Source organism: Bison bison, unplaced genomic scaffold (assembly GCF_000754665.1).
Source record: "Bison bison bison isolate TAMUID 2011002044 unplaced genomic scaffold, Bison_UMD1.0 scf7180017864527, whole genome shotgun sequence".
NCBI classification, from domain to species: domain Eukaryota; kingdom Metazoa; phylum Chordata; class Mammalia; order Artiodactyla; family Bovidae; genus Bison; species Bison bison.
The window spans coordinates 8,362,831-8,380,480 of record NW_011495078.1 but is presented as its reverse complement, the minus strand read 5'-3'; the positions used below and the strand labels follow the sequence as shown (position 1 = coordinate 8,380,480).

Genomic DNA, 17,650 nt, shown 5'->3' with positions numbered 1-17,650 from the left:
TGGATCAGTGTACAGACTTGTAAATAGCGTCATTTTTACGGAAAACCCTCTCGGCGTGCATAGGAATCACTGTGCACACATCGTCAGTGGAGTAAATATTTGACAGGCCATAACTTGAGTCTATTGCCTTGCCTTTATCACATGTAAATTTTGAATTATGTGACCAGTGATTTGGGTTTTATTTTGTATCTGCAGGGTTTGCCATTAATAATAATTAAATGCCCCTCTTCGGGAACACTCCCTCTGTTTGTACCTCAGCAAATGCAGATTTTTTTCCTCCTGCGTGCCCTACGACCCCTTCGGTACACTTAGAAGTTGATTTTCCTGTTTTCATCGATGGTACTATTTCTTAGTGTTTTAAATGGAAACATATCGCGCCTCATGAAGCTTTAAATTATTTCCAGTTTGTCCCCCATGAAGCGTCCTTGTCTCACTTTGGCTGGAGCCGCGCCCGGCCCGTGTCCCGCGCCCGCCGGCCCGTCCTCCCAGTAGGGTTTTCTGTTGCACCTTGTAGTGAAACCTGCATATCATCTTTCGAAACCTCAACGTGTCTGAATGCTTTCACGAATAAATTTTGTAACAGGATTTTTGCACACACACACAAAAAAGATATTTCTAGTGACAGATGTATACAATCAGAGAAGTTGAGACCCTTGCTGTATATACCAAGTATTAACTTTTATAGACAAGCATATGTGTTATTTGAAGGTTTTGGTAATCAAGGACATATTTCAGTTATTTAGTTTGCTATTCAGTTTATCTGAATTTCAGTCTAAAGGGTAAGATTGAAATCCATTAATTTTTTAAAAAAATCTATCAATAGTTATTCATTTTTTCCCCAGCAATGTCCATTTGTCCCAAGTAATGTCTTTTCTGCCTTTGAGTCCTTAACTGTTTGTATAATTACTTGTGTGTGTATATATATATATATATAATTGTATATATAATATACAACATATGTATTGTATAATTGTTTGTATGAAGCATAGACAGTGTTTTATGGTCCCTCAGTTGGTTTGGTTTTGCTTTTTTGTAGCATCTGGGGCCTTGTCGAAGTTAACTCATGGATTGAAAGATGAATCGTTAGCTTATATCTATCATTGCCAAAATCATTATTTTTGTCCAATTGGCTTTGAAGCAACCCCTGTCAAGGCGAATAAAGCATATAGGTAAGCATTTTTATATTTTATGTGCATACTTCACCAGGAAAATATATTGTTGAAAGCATTTATGAAATATTTGGTTCATTAGACATTGGAAGACTTGATGATTTGCTTTCCTTACATCAAGTAAGACTATCCTTTTAAACATTGTAGCTTAATCTTTTGCAGAATTGTGTTTGGTTTATTAGGCTTTTCTCGGGATTCCCTGGTGGCTCCGTGGTAAAGTATCTGCCTGAAATGCAGGAGAGGCAGGTTCCATCCCTGGGTTGGGAAGATCCCCTGGAGAAGGAAGTGGCAACCCACTCTAGTATTCTTGCCTGGAGAATACCATGGACAGAGGAATCTGGTGGGGTACAGTCCATGGGGTCTCAAAAGAGTCAGACACGACTTAGCAAGTAAACAACAACATTTTGTAACAAGGGATCAAGCCCTACCTAATTTATGCTTCCTCTTTAATGGCCTCTGGAGTTTTGTTCAAACCTTAACTCCAGTTCTATTCTAGTACTAATGAATGCTATTTCTGCATAAACTTCAGTGTATGTTTTATCAGTATATAATTAAAGTAATATTTTCAAGGGAGTGAATGACTTTATGAAGCTTACTGTGAATGTATTTTATATCTAGCAGGGGTCCCCTCACACCACAGGAAGTAGAATATTGGATCTTAATTGGAGAATCAAGTAGAAAACATCCTGCTATTCACTGTAAAAAGTATGTTAACCCTTCCCTCTCCACTTTTTTCTCAATTTCTGCTAAAAAGCCTGTTGGAATTTTAATTAGAATAGAATCCATAGAATCCATAGTTTAATTTGGGGAGCATTACATCTGAATAATGTAGAGTTTTCTCTTTATAAACATAGACTGTATCTCCGCTTAATTAGAGCTTTAATTTCTCTTGGCAATGGTATTTCTCAGCATAGAATTATATATATATTTTGTTAAAAATTTTTCCTATATTTTTTGATGCTATTGTAAATTGATTTAGTTGAAGTAATAGTTGAGTTACAATGTTGTGTGAGTTTTAGGTGTACAGTAAAGTGATTCAGTTATATATATACACATATATATTTTTAAATTATTTCCCATTATAGGTTATTACAATATTGAATATTGTTCCTATAAACTGATTTTTAAAACATTTTATCTCCCAATTATTTTCTGGTAGTGTACAAAAACACAATGGATTTTTCTATATAGGCCTTAAATCTTACACCTTTATCAAATTCAGTTGTTAGTTCTAGTAACAGATTTGCAATACAAAGCAATTTGTAATTGTTTTGGATTTTCTATACCATCAATCATGTTGTTTATGGATAAAGGCATACTAACTTAGAAAACTTTTGAAAATGTACTTGACTCCAATTAAAAAGAAAATATGGAATGTTTCCACACTAGCCTGCAGGATGTCACTTAACAGGTTGATATATATTTTTATTTCATGTGGAGAGTAACCATTTTTAACCTTGGCATTAGTTGGATAAAGAGAACTGTCATTTAAAAGAGGATTTATGAAACCTAATAGATGAAATAATCCTCTGATGGAAGAATTATTGCCATGGAACTGTTGTAGCAAATTGCTCATGTGAAAAGTTCCATTACTTTTTAAAAGTATTTTAAACCTAAAGAAAATTGTGCTTTATTCTTCCTTAACAATAGATGGGCAGATATTGTTACTGATCTAAACACTCAAAATCCAGAATATCTAGATATCCGGCACTTAGAGAGGGGGCTGCAGTACCGAAAGACAAAGAAGGTAAGAATCCCACCGTGTGTGAAAGTATTTCTCAACTGGCCGAAATGCAGTCATTTTCGTCAGCACTCTAGGTTGTAAATAACAGAAACCCAGTTCAGACCATTTTAGACAGAAAAGTGAAAACCAAGGACACGTGTCTTTAAAAGGAAATTTACAGTAGCTAGGACGGGGTAGCAATCTAGATGTCCATTGACAGATGAGTGGATAAAGAAGTTACGGTGCATACGCACAATGGAATATTACTCAGCTATAAAAAGAAACGCATTTGAGTCAGTTCTAATGAAGTAGATGAACCTAGAGCCTCTTATACAGAATAAAGTATGTCAGAAAGAGAAAAGACAAATATTGTATACTAACACATATATATGGAGTATAGAAAGATAGTACTGATTCCACGTGCAAGGTCGCAAACACAGACATAAAGAAAAGACTTGGACGCAGTGGAGGAAGGAGAGGGTGGGATGAGTTGAGAGAATAGCACTGAAACACACACACTACCATATGTAAAATAGATAGCTCGTGGGAATTTGCTGTATGATGCAGGGAACCCAAAGCCTGTGCTGCGTGACAACCTAGAGGGGTGGCACGTGGGTGGGAGGAGGGAGGGACGTTCAGAAGGGAGGGGACCAATGTATACCTGTGGCTGATTCATGATGATGTATGGCAGAAACCACTGCAATATTGTAAAGTAATTATCTTCTAATTTAAAATTTAAAAAAGGCAAGAAGTCCAGCCAGGTGCCAGGCAGAAATGTTATCAGGGGCAGGGAGCTAGTCTATCTCGTTCTCAGCTGTCTTTCTGTTTGCTTCCTGAAGATCATCGTCTTTCAACTTAGGTCTCCCTTTCAGAAGAACAGTCTAGACTGAGACGGGCCTGCCTCCAGCCCAGTTCTGTAGTGGTGGCCCAGCTGGAGTCAGGTGCTGACTCCCGGGGCATTAACTGTGGCCTTGGGGCAGAGCCGTGTTTACCAACAAGGCCGCTGTGGGTGGTTCTCAGGGAATGGTATGTTCTGTGGGTTGAGGAGACAGCCCGTTGCTATAATCCCACTAACATGTGAAGAACACATAGCGGGGAGAGGAAGAGGAATGATCTTGGTGTTTGGATTAGGCAATGTGGGAGCACCGAGCGTGAGTGAGAGGTAGAGAGGCAAATGGGGGTGGGGAAGGGGTCTTGGCTCCTGTGGACATTGTTATATTTTTGTAAAGGCAGCTGGTCAGGAAAGATGCTGGGTAGTGTGATCTGATGATGTCGGAAAGGATAAATACTATTTAGATGCAGATGACGGCGGGGAAAAAATCCCATGGACAGAGGAGCCTGGTTGGCTACAGTCTATGGAGTTGCAAAGACAGCACAACTGAGCATGCATGCATGAAGGAGGGAAAATAAGAGAATTCATTGGAACCTACATAGTATAACTAGTTTCCTCTTGTTTTCTGAACCCAACATTTTTTTTTTCTTCTTAGGTTGGAGGAAACTTGCATTGCATCATAGCATTCCAGAGACTTAGCTGGCAAAGATTTGGCCTTTGGAACTTTCCGTTTGGAACTATTAGACAGGAATCACAGCCTCCAATGCATGCCCATGGAATTGCCAAATCTGAGAGTGAGGACAATATCTCCAAGAAGCAGCATGGGCGCCTGGGCCGGTCTTTTAGTACTGGTTTCCATCAGGACTCAACATGGAAAAAGATGTCAAGTATCCACGAGAGAAGGAACAGTGGCTACCATGGTTACAGTGATTACGAGGGGAATGACTGACCATGCTGGGTCCCTACGCTGGGGGTCACACACACAGCTGGTCGATGCAGGACTGCGTTAAGGCAGTACGAGATTTTAAGTCTATGTTAAATAGGAACAGATCTTGTGGGGCAAAACATAACCTTGTAGTTCCTCCAGTAAATAAGCTTGTATATGAATAGGATGGGTGATTTCAGACATATAAACAGATAAGCACAGATTTTTTTTTTTTGTCCTTTTAAAATTAAGAGTATATAAACATTCTAGACAGTTTTGCAAAGTCCAATAAAATTACATATAAACAAATCAGACACAATTTCATTCAATAACATCATGATTTGAAATACTTAAGCATGAAGGGACTTCTCATGACTTGACCCCCAGATATTTGTTGCAGTTTTATTCCTAAGCTCAAAATTTAAGGTACTCACTCTCTGTCCTTTAAAGAAAATTGGGGCTGTTGACTTCTAGTTTTTCTCTTGGGTTAAAGCTCATTTCAAATAACTTAGTGAGTCTAGAAATTCCTTTTTACTTGTAGCAGTATCTTGCCTGCCTCGTATTTTTCCTGATTAACTTTCTCAGGATTCTCAATAAAGAGGCAAAAGAGAAAAGACTCCAGGCACTGATCTTTTCTGCTGGTGCAAATGGATGACTTCCTGCATCAACTCAGGTGTTCTGGACTTTCTTGGTATGTTGTTGTTACATATTGACAAGAACTTTAGGTCTTGAAAGACTTCTATAAGTCTACAATAAACCTTGGTTTAGGGATAGAGTAAACGAACAAGTGGGTTTCCCTGATGGCCCAGTGGTAAAGAACCCGCCTGCCAATGCAAGAGTCATGGGTTTGATCCCTGGGTTGGGAAGATCCCCTGGAGATGGAAATGGCAACCCCCTCCAGTATTCTTGCCTGGGAAATCCCATGGACAGAGGAGCCTGGCGGGCTACAGTCCATGGGGTCGAGAAGAGTCGGACATGACTTAGCAACTAAAACAACAAAATAACAAGTGACACCTGAAGTTTCTACACCCAAAGTAACCTTTGAGGTGAGATGTGATATGTGACTGGTCCCCCCATATGGAGTCAAGTGTTGATAAAAAAAAGCATTAAGGATGTGTTAGGACTGCCCATCACTCAGAGGGCAACTATCCATATTCCAGGCTCTGAGCTCTTTCCTTTTGTAGAACCATATAGACTATTAGCTATTTGAAGAGAGTGTGTAATTGTTCAGAACGTGTGGATTTCATGTATTTGAGCTCCTGTCCAGTTGCTGTCAGTTTTTCTTCTTCTGCCAACCTGTGACTCATGAACAACTAGGATCTCTTGTCCTTTCATTCCAGGGGCTGTTCCAGGACTCCAGTCAGTAACTTGATTATTACAAGGTGCTGAATATGTTGGTAACCATATTGCAATACACCTCAAGGAAAGGGTTCAGATTTTTATTTTGAAAATATTTTCATTTCCTTCTCTTTTGAATTTTATATCCATGTATCCACTCAGATACTCCTAGCCTACAGATGGGGATATTATGAAATGGGCATTTTTCTGAAGAGAATATTTTGCTTGAAAGGTCAAGGACTGAAAGAGATTTGTAGGTCATTGATTTTGTTACTTCATACTGGAACTTTTAAGAAGTTTTCATCAATAAAGTTTTGTTTTCTACTTTTAATCATGTGAATGTTTTGAACTTTTAAGGATGGAGTGGCCTTATAATTTGAAGTATATGACAGAGGTACATGACAGAATTTGTCAATTCTGCCTGAGTAGTATAAGAAACATCTGACTTTTATAATTAGTGAGACTATAGGTATATGTCTGTAATTTTAGATTTTTGTAAGACTTTATAACAGGAAATAGAAAATGTAATTCTTTAGCTTGAACCAAATGAAAACTGTGATTTCTGGAGGTCAAATCTTGATTTCATATAGCTCAGCCAAATATTTCAGAGAAGAGGTTGGTAAAGAATGGAAATAAATGCAACATAAAACAGAGAACACAGTAACATCTAGGAAAAGAGGATGCATTTACATATATTGCTTATTGGCCATAATCAACTTTTATAAAACACTTAATATACATGATCACTTAATAACTTGGTTTACAAGTTTGGCAGTTATGAGGAGCACACTGAGGTTTATAGGGACTGCTTTTCCAGAATCTGTAAGCCAGTGACTGCACATTGCTCTTTGAAGATTAGTAACATTCCTGTCGTAACTTCTTGGTCAGTTTTTCTTAGGGGTCTCCATAGAAGCAATGAAAGTTCATATTACTGGCTCGCTACTAACTGGCTGTTATCATCTTGGGCAAGTTAAGATTGTTTTTCTTGTGCATAATTCCTCATTGGCTAAAATGGGGATAATAGTACTTATCTCACAAACTGTTTTGAAGAATAAGTAAGTTAATACGTGTCAAGTGTTTCACACAGTGCTTTCTAGAGAGCAATTGCTATTTAAATGCTTGTTATTATTATTAGCCTATATAATGTGTATTCTCCTGGCAGAATCTTGATAGAGAGCCCTTCGCTGCTGCTGTTGCTAAGTCACTTCAGTCATTTCTGACTCTTTGTGACCCTATGGACTGTAGCCCACCAGGCTCCTCTGTCCTTGGGATTCTCCAGGCAAGAATACTGGAGTGGGTTGCTGTGCCTGCCTCCAGGGGATCTTCCCGACCTAGGACTGAACCCGCATCTCTCATGTCTTCTGCATTGGCAGCAGGTTCTTCACCACTAGTGCTGCCTGGGAAGCCCTTTAAACAGCAACTAAAGGAACCAACTCCTTATTAATCAAATGAACACTCCTCAGTTGATGTTCCTTCAAAAATACATTTTGTATCCAAGAAATGTTGCTCTGGTTTTACAAGCACTTACAGTACTCAAATGCTCACATTGACTACTTGTTTTTACAAACTTCAGAAGGCAATGGCACCCCACTTGAGTACTCTTGCCTGGAAAATCCTGTGGATGGAGCAGCCTGGTAGGCTGCAGTCCATGGGGTCGCTACGAGTCGGACACGACTGAGCAACTTCACTTTGACTTTTCACTTTCATGCATTGGAGAAGGCAATGGCAACCCACTCCAGTATGCTTGCCTGGAGAATCCCATGGACGGAGGAGCCTGGGAGGCTGCAGTCCATGGGGTTGCAAAGAGTCAGACACGACTGAGCGACTTGATTTTCCTTTCACTTTTCCAGTATTGTTGCCTGGGAAATCCCATGGACAGAGGAACCTGGTGGGCTACAGTCCATGGGGTTACAGGGTCTGAGGTGACTGAGCAACTGAGTACACAGGTCAAGGAAACCTGGCTACTGGGAACCATCTGTTTGGGCAAAAAAATAGTTTCACTAAAAACTTATTTTCCAATCATTTCTTTTCACTGATTTTAATCTAATTTCAATAGTCCAAATCTGAACCAATATGTACGAAAAGGCTACCATTCATTGACCACTAGTGGTTAAGTACTTCACAAACATTACCTATGATCCTTGCTTGAAACAGTTTGCAAGACTGCTTCTATGCCCGCCTATTACAGATGAAGAAAGATGTTTTGAACAAACCTGATCTGAGCAATGCTAAACACCATAAGTGGTTTGGTGGCGGTTTGAATCTAGCCTGAGGGTCCAATCTACCACCTTTCCAGGAGCTACTTTGGCAATGAATTTCTTGTTATTTCTGACCTACAAGCCTCTTAAATGCTGAAGAAAAATGTACTTCAAGGGCTAAAATTTTAAACCATATTGCTATCTGGTTACTACAAATTTTCAGATAACTACCTACTTATTAATGAAAAAACAACCAAATCTTCCACCTACTTCTGTTTTGACTATGCCAAGGCCTTTGATTATGTGGATCACAACAAACTGTGGAAAATTCTGAAAGAGATAAGAATACCAGACCACTTGACCTGCCTCCTGAGAAATATGTATGTAGGTGAAGAAGCAACAGTTATACCTGGACATGGAACAACAGACTGGTTCCAAATCGGGAAAGGAGTATGTCAAGGCTGTATATTGTCACCCTGCTTATTTAACTTATATGCAGAGTACATCATGAGAAATGCCAGACTGGATGAAGCACAAGCTGGAATCAAGATTTCCATAAGTATCAATAACCTCAGATATGCAGATGACACAACACGCCTGGCAGAAAGCAGAGAACTAAAGAGCCTCTTGATGAAAGTGAAAGAGGAGAGTGAAAAAGTTGGCTTAAAGCTCAACATTCAGAAAACGAAGATCATGGTATCTGGTCCCATCACTTCATGGGAAATAGATGGGGAAACAATGGAAACAGTGAGACTTTATTTTTTGGGGCTCCAAAATCACTGCAGCTGGTGACTGCAGCCATGAAATTAAAAAGTTGATTGCTCCTTAGAAGAAAAATTATGACCAACCTAGACAGCATATTAAAAAGCAGAGACATTACTTTGCCTATAGAGGTCCATCTAGTCAAGGGTATGGTTTTTCCAGCAGTCATGTATGGATGTGAGTTGGACTATTAGGGAAGCTGAGCGCAGAAGAATTGATGCTTTTGAACTATGGTGTTGGAGAAGACTCTTGAGAGTCCCTTGGACTGCAAGGAGATCCAACCAGTCCATCCTAAAGGAAATTAGTCCTGAATATTCTTTAGAAGGACTGATGCTGAAACGCCAATACTTTGGCCACCTAACGCGAAGAATTGACTCACTAGAAAAGACCCTGATGCTGGGAAAGATTGAAGGCGGGAAGAGAAGGGGACGACAGAGGACCAGATGGTTGGATGGCATCACCAACTCAATGGACATGAGTTGAAATGGACAGGGAAGCCTGGCGTGCTGCGGTACATGGGGTCACAAAGAGTCGGACACGACTAAGCGACTGAAATGAATTGAAAGCTTCCACCTTTCAGTTATTGCCTCCCGCGATACACAATACTTAGCATCAAGAATTTTCACAACTGGCGGCAGACTGGGAAGAAACCGACGCTAGAAGAGCACGTACAAATCCGTAACTTCTGAAAGAAAACGCTTTGCGTATAGTTTCAACGTTTAACAGAAATAAGATGCCTCCGTGGAGGAGGTAAGGCTGCCAACATGCCGTAAACACAGGGGCCGAACCACTCCCTCACTTCCGGAATGCATCGGCGCAGCGGATATACGTCATCGTGGGGAGCCAGGACTTCCGCCTTGCGAGACGCATTAAATAGCATCTGGGGCGCTCCGTTTCCCGTGCGTGTACGCCTGAACTTGAGGAGATTGGAGTTTTCGTAGGAAGTTTTTCTGGCTGTTAAATCTTGCCTGCGCCGGCCCCTCACCCTGGTCGTCCGTTAAGAGTGCTAACGTTTGGGCCAGAGCGCTGGAGGAGACGAGGACTTGCCTCTCAGCGTCGCCAGTTTTCTCTGGTCCCGTTTTTCTTCCGCAAGGCCGTGTCAGTTTCTGGAAACTGCCCATTTCGACGGGGCCGGTTTTTCCTAGACAGCTGCGGGCTCTTAATTTTCCGTCTTTCCGAGTAGAAGCCGAGAGTGCTCTTCCTGGGCCCGGGGCGGCGGTGCAGCCGGGTGGGGAAGACTTGGAGTGAAAAGCCGCCCGCGACGCCGAGGACACAGCTCCCTCATGGGAGTTCAGGGGCTCTGGAAGCTGTTGGAGTGCTCCGGGCGGCAGATCAGCCCTGAGACGCTGGAGGGGAAGATCCTTGCCGTGGGTATCCTTTACGCGGCGTCGGCGCTGGGGATGCTCGGTGGACGCCAGGGTTTGTTTGTTTTAATGGAAGGATAACTGCTTTACAGAACTGTGGTGTTTTCTGTCAGACATCAACGTGAGACGCCAGGGCTTTTTGCTCTCAGTTTTCATGGGGCGCAGAGCGGCGTTGGAGGGGCAGCCCGGGGCAGTCTCACGCCGGGGGGAGTAGCTATAGGATCGTCCTCTGGACGCTTCCTAAGTGTCTCATTTCCTCCCGCTTTGCAGTCACAGCTCCCTGGACTGGAGTCTTAGGCCCAGCGCTCTACGCCTCTCTACAGTTCTTTCATCTGGGAAGTGGAGGTGATAACAGTCTCTACACACACAGCTGGTGGGAGGAGTAAAGGGAATATTTAAATGAAAGGAGTTTAGAAATAGTGTCTGGCCCTGTTAATATTGCAAATTCTGAAGGTGTTATTCTGGCTGGGAGATCAGCCTGGAGAAAACGAAGTCGACTTCCTACCAATAGTTTTGCCAGCTGTCCTGAGTCTTGCCCGTTTATATTTATGAGAGGAAGAAAAACGTGTGTGGACATGTGTTTTACGTTTTCTTTTTTTAAAAGTAACTTACTTTTTTTTTTGTTACGATTTTTGGAATAGGAAATTCGTATGTTACAACACCGCAAAGATTTCAAAAGGTGTACCGTGCGTTATTTTCCTCCCAACCTCTGTGATGGACTTGTTGGTGTGCGTGTTTGGCTGGTTTTGTCTTTAGAATTAGATGTTATTTCCTAATTACGGAAACAGGTGAAAGCTGTTTCTGAAATTTTAGTGTTTTTATTCGTTAGGCATTCTTCATTATCTGTTGGAGAAGGAAATGGCAACCCACTCCAGTGTACTTGCCTGGAGAATCCCAGGGACGGGAGCCTGGTGGGCTGCCGTCTATGGGGTCACACAGAGTCGGACACGACTGAAGTGACTTAGCAGCAGCAGCAGCTTCATTATCTTTCTGTTTTTATCTTTCTTTTTTTTTTTTCCTGAATGTTCTGTTCCAGAAGCTGGTGGTACCTTCCACCAGTTCCCTAAGTTGGGACGTATGACTAGGGGCTCCATGCTCTGTGCAGAAGACAGTGCTGCAGTAGTTGCTGTGGTAAATGCACTGTCAGAGGGGGTGGGGATTCAGCAGGAGGAGCCATTCATTGACTTCGGTTGGCACAATTCATATGTAATGGAAGAGTGATAATTTTTTTTTTTAAGTAAAGCAAGACGATGATAATGATGATGATTATATATTTTTTGCAATGTGGGTAATTTAAAACACATCCGTAATGAATGGTGGCTTAAAAGTTTTATGCCTGATAGCTTGTGGCAAAGGTTTGTGTTTTAAGTACACGTGCTGTGGCCGCCCTCTAGTGGTTCCTTAAACCATTGCTTCCTGAAGGTTTTCTCCGTGGAACTATTATTATCTATCCATAGGAATGAAAGAGGTATTGTCAGGAACCCTTAAAACGTCAGCAGAAGTTTATATCAGTTTACATTCCAGCCCATGTGAGGAATTAATAGTTTGTAAAATGTATTCAGGTTTTTTGGTTTTATTTGTTAATGAAATTACCCTTGGCATACTAGGTTCATAATTTATTCTTGAATCCCTGAAATAAATTGTTTGGTCTTTTTACCATTTACAGCTGAGTGTCTTGTTTATTTATCCAATATAAATGTTTGTGTCAAATAATAAAGAATTAATAATTAAACTTTTGTCTCTTATGGACCTTAGCATTTGTAAAATACACTGAACTCTATTATTAACAAAGTATTACACTCTGTGTAGGCCCCACCTGCAATGTGGGGGGCCTGGGTTTGATTCCTGGGTTGGGAAGATCCTCTGGAGGAGGGCATGGCAACCCACTCCAGTATTCTTGCCTGGAAAATCCCTGTGGACAGAGGGGCCTGGTGGTCTTCAGTCCATGGGGTGGCACAGAGTCAGACATGACTGAGTGACTAAGCACAGTGGGTTTAGTAGCCTGTGTTTCAGAAGGTTCATGTCTAGTTCCAAAGGATAACAGAGTTGAGAGCCACCGATCTGAAATTAGATTTTCTCATTCCCTGGTAGCTCAGATGGCAAAGAATCTGCCTCCAGTGCTGGAGACTCAGGTTCAATTCCTGTGTTGGGAAGATCCCCTGAAGAAGGGAATGGCTACCCACTCCAGTATTCTTGCCTGGAGAATTCTATGGACAGAGGAGCCTGGTGGGCTACAGTCCATGAGGTGGCAAAGGGTCCGACACAACTGAGTGACTTAACACTTCATAAAATTGAATGAGTTAAGTAGAAACTTATTCCATCTAATACAGTGGTGTAGCAACCGGAACAAAGCATTTAGAAATCTTGACCCAGTACAGTATAGAATTAAGCCAACACCAAATCGTACTTCCAGGATGGACCCTTTAGCTGACGTCTTCTGGTCCTCACCACTGCATTCTGCTTTCACTCAGGCTACTGTAACTAGCTTAAAGCAGGTTTCCTTGTAATGATAGTTCATTCCTCACTTGGCCACTGGGGTGAGCCTTCATTGACATCCTTCCAGTGACCGCAGATACATCTCGTCCTCTCCCTGCTCCTCTTGCACCCGCCACGTTGGCCTTGAACAGAACACATTTCTGGTCCAGGGCATTTGTGTTCGCTGTACCTCCAGCCTCACTGTCTTCTCTCATTTGCTCAGATCTGTGTTACTTCTTTGGACAGGCCTTCCCCATCTAATGTAGTCCCTGTTGACTCAGTAAAGAATCTGTTTGCAATGCAGGAGACCTGGATTTGATCCCTGGGTTGCAAAGATCCCTCTGGGGAAGGAAATGGCAACCCACTCCAGTATTCTTGCCTGGAGAACTCCATGGACAGAGGAGCCTGGTGGGCTACTGTCCATAGGGTCAAAAAGAGTAAGACATGACTGAGCAACTAACTTTCATTTTTTCCCCCACCTAAGAGCCATTGACTCTCAATCATGTTTTTGCCCATTTACTCTGCTCTTAGTTTTTTCCTTGGCACTTACCAACAACCTAATGTATTCTATAGCTATACTTGATTTTTATTGTCTGTCTTCCCTATTAGAATTGCAAGTTTCTCAGGGGTCTGGACCCTGTCTGTTTTGTTCATGGCTTTATTTTTCACTCTTCTACCCTTAGGCTTTTGGGTATGCCTAGTAGCCCACAAATATAGGAGTGAATCTAGCTTGCTGTCCACTAGTTGGTTTATGTAGTGTTTATTCAGTTAATTGTTGATGGGCCTTGTCTTTTATGGTGGTAAGTTAGGTAATGTCATTCATACAAATATTTTAACTGCTCAGCTCATCTGATTGCAGATCTTTGTTGCCTCCTCTGTACGCTGAGAGGGAGAGCCGTGCCAGGCAGTGTGGTTTAGGCACATCACGGAGCTCACAGTCTGGACTGCTCCCCCACTAGATTGTAAACCCCATTAGTGCAAACGCTTTGTTTGGTCTAGTTATGTATCCCCGAGCGCATAGAAGCATTTCTGCTGTGAAGTCAGCAAGGTGTTTTTACACAAGAGTGGATCACTGGACGTCTTAATCTCGGCCCAAGGGCTCAGAGAGGGAGGCCCTTTTTCAGGCTGGGGAAGGAGCGTGAAGACCTTGCAGGAAGGAAGGAGCTCAGTGACTCCAGGCTTCCAGAGAAGCCCAGTGGCTTGACACGAGCCAGGAGAAATGAGCAGAGGGCAGCTCATTGAGGGCTTCGCAGACCTGAATGAGCCTCAGATGATATCCTAAAGGCAAAGGGAAGCTTCCCAGGGGTTTTCACTATAGGTATGTTGGTGAACTCTAACGTAGACTTTCAAGATAGAAAGGGAGAACTGATGGGACCTGGCAGTGCTGGGTGAGGGGAAGGTATGGGGTGGCGCTCAGGGTTCTGGCTTGAGCGAATTGGACAGATGTCCACTGAAACGGGTGTGAGCAGCCTGGTGCGAAGACAGGGAGCTCTTTTTTTTTTTTTAATTTTTTTATGGATCTCAGGTTTTGCTTGTGTCAAGTCTGCAGTGACTGTGAAGCAGCAGGTAGAGATGTCAACTTGGTCATCCATTCTGGGGTCAGGAGAGCTCTGGGGCAGAGGTCCATGCCTGGAGTGCGGGGCTGTGGGGGCTGCAGTTGCAGGGGGCCAGAGGTAGCCTGGATGGACGCTGCAGACAGGAGGAAAGGAAAGGGCCTGAGAGCCACCACCGTGGAAGTGAGCACTCTGATGGTGGGCCAGGGGAGTGGGCAGAGATCCAGGGAACGCAGCAGAGGGCTGTGTCCTTCTCTTAGGAACAAATAGAAAGCAGTTAGTTAAAAAGCACTTTTTAGTGAAATTTAAAAATAGAAGATGACTCCAAGAAGAAAGCAATCAGTTGTAATCACAGCAGAAGATAACTACTCTTAACATTGTGTTGACCAAAAAGTTTGTTCCGGTTTTTGTGTAACATATTATGGAAAACCCTGAACCATCTTTTGTGTCAACCCAATATTTTGAGGTCTGAGCTTCAAGTATATTTAACATACTGCATATGTTACAAAATAGATTTATACTGTCCATACTTTTGTAACCTGTTTTATTTCTTCCTTTAATAATATTTTGTGACTGCTTTATGTGCTTAGCTTCTATTCTTAAGGGTCACTTGGATTGCAGCAAATCATGATATCATAATCTAATTTTAAAAAAAGACCAATTGGAAAACTTCCATTCTTCATATTTTCATTATTATAAACAAAACCACCTTATAAGTCACTCTGATTATAAGTCTGTGATGACTTCTTGAGGATAAGTGTGTGGAAGTGGAATTCTTACATAAAAGAGAATGTAGATTTTAAAGTGTTTTGCTATGAATTGCTAAATCGTTCTCCAAAAGAGTTGGTTAATTTACTAAAATTTCATATAGATCACTGGTTTCTTTTAAAGAAGTTCCTTTCAATTAGACTTTTTAAAGGAGACATGTGCCTGTGTAAGCTTTTACAGTTCAGGATGTAAACAGTGATGACAGGAGCCCAACTAAAGTGAACTCACTTTAGGGAGATTCCAGTAGGGCTGAACATTTTTCAGTTTCAAGTGAATTGGGATGAGTGCTCAGTTTTAATGTTTCAATAATATCAGGCATTGGGGATTTGTAAGGGGAGGGAAGGATTTGCCGAGTGTTTTCCATGAACAATTCTTCTAGATATTAGCATCTGGTTAAACCAGGCTCTTAAAGGAGTCCGCGATCGCCACGGGAACTCCATAGAAAACGCCCATCTTCTCACTTTGTTCCACCGACTCTGCAAACTCTTATTTTTCCGAATTCGTCCTATTTTTGTGTTTGATGGGGATGCTCCACTATTGAAGAAACAGACATTGGTAAGAGTTATATATATATATATATTTTTTTTTTCTTTCTGCATTCTTAGAATTTTAGTTCAAATTTTAATTGACCTAAAATTAAAATTTTCTTCTTAGAATTTTGGAAACCAAGACTTACTTTGACATATATCCAATTTAATTCAACTTTTAAAAATTTATCATAAACAGATAATTTCTTTTCAAAGAAAGTTACCTCTGAAAACATTGTATAACATGAGTGCAATAATATTTAATGTTTAATAAAACTATTAAAGTTAACAGTAGTTATAGTAAAGAGTTTTCCCTTTGGATTATCTTCTTAAGTGTTCTACAGTTAAACTTACACAGTATTGTATAGCAACTATATTAAAAAGAAAAAGAATGTTTTGATAGTCTTGCCTTATATTTAACTGTAAGCTCAGAGACTATTTCCTTTTTCCCTGTTTAGAAATTTCTTACAAGGTATATCTGTACATTTTAGGATTTCCTTTGACATCATTTTGGATATGGAAGGGCAGAGTTACATATAAGTAATGTGTTTTTATAAAAACTAATACCAGAAATTGGCTTTGACCTAACAGTAGCATTTTAAAGACTAGTTAATTGATGTAATAATCCCTTTAGGGAAGCATTTACTTAATTATATAGTATTAAGTTTAGGCTTCTTGGGAACATTAAAGGACATTTAAAAGAAACAAAGTAATGGTTTCCCAAATACATTGTATAATAATTCATTAAGTAATACTTAGAAACTCTGGCTGTCCTTTACACAACAAAAACCTGAAGCTATTCACTTGTACACTAATTAGGAGAAAACACTAAAACAGCTATAATCTGAAAACTCAGAAGACAAACCAAGTTCCATGGAGAAAAAAGCCACAGAATTGTTTTTAATATACTAATACCCCAGAATAAAATCCTACATTCTTTCTTCTCGCAGGCTAAGAGAAGGCATAAAAAGGACTTGGCCGCCAGTGACTCCAGAACAACTACAGAGAAGCTTTTGAAGACATTTTTGAAAAGACAGGTTATCAAAACCGCCTTAAAAAGCAAAAGGCAAGCAGAGAATTACATTCATTTCAAAGACGAGCATTTTTTATGTTTGCACTGAATTCTGTGATTCCCTTTCTCTAATAAGAGGACTCAATGGAATGTCCATTTGACTGAGTGAACTGAGGTGACAGTTCTCTGATCTTTGAGAATCAGCTTTGACAGTGAGAAGGAAAAGCTGCCAGGTTGCATGGCTTGTATGTTTTACTCTCCTAACAGTTTTCTTCATGCCAAGACCAGGTTCCCTCTTTCTGGAGGCAAGCAGGCCAGCAAGGCAGAACCCATACCCTGGTTTCCCCTTCTCAGCTGGGTTTGTGTGTTCAATGGGGAATATTACTGACTCTCAAAATACTGTTTCCTATCATCTCTGGTGAAGCCTCTGTGTACTTTTCAGGGAGGAAGCTCTTCCCAGTCTTACTCAAGTTCAGAGAGAAGATGACATCTATGCTTTGCCACCTTTACAAGAGAAAGAGAAAAACAGGTAAATGTTTTAACTATTTAAAAATGTCATTGCTGCATTCAGACAGATTTAAACCTTTATGTTTTACTTAAATGATAAGATGTGTTGGATTAATGCATCTGCAATACACATTCTTGACACTTAGATTGGTTTTCAAAGGCTGCATCTTCTATTGACTCCCTTAGTGGTTTGTGGTGGTTTCCTTTCTTCATCCTCAGGAGCCTGTGTTAGCATTGTTCATTTAGAGTTTGTGGAGACGTGGATTCTGGTTTTTCTGACTCTTTGTTGACACCTACCGTCTCAACCTGCTTCTCAGCCTGGCATTTTCTCTCTCACCATCACTGAAGTCTGCACACACGATGTCCTCCCTGTTAAATCCAGTGGCTGCTTTGCAATTCTCAGGCTGATGTAGTGCCCATATGGTCCTGTTCTCTGGGGACCTCTCTGGTCGCTCTTCCTCCTGCTGGCTGATAATCCTCAGCGGCTTCTCTGGTTG

At 41.1% G+C, this 17,650-nt stretch overlaps 1 protein-coding gene across 2 annotated transcripts in view; it reads left to right on the top strand.

Annotated features, from left to right (window-relative positions):
- The window catches only part of LOC104982155 (DNA repair protein complementing XP-G cells), a 59,749-nt gene that overhangs the window by 21,927 nt on the left and 20,172 nt on the right, over positions 1-17,650 (top strand). Inside the window, exons 6-12 of one of the 2 annotated variants that reach the window (XM_010831472.1) lie at positions 1,037-1,169; positions 1,788-1,874; positions 2,820-2,916; positions 4,380-4,611; positions 15,487-15,662; positions 16,585-16,700; positions 17,089-17,175. In XM_010831472.1, the coding sequence (XP_010829774.1) occupies positions 1,037-1,169; positions 1,788-1,874; positions 2,820-2,916; positions 4,380-4,611; positions 15,487-15,662; positions 16,585-16,700; positions 17,089-17,175 (928 nt within the window). Of the gene's footprint in view, positions 1-1,036; positions 1,170-1,787; positions 1,875-2,819; positions 2,917-4,379; positions 4,612-9,464; positions 10,319-15,486; positions 15,663-16,584; positions 16,701-17,088; positions 17,176-17,650 lie in introns of those variants that run through there. The other variant, XM_010831471.1, reaches the window with a different exon arrangement.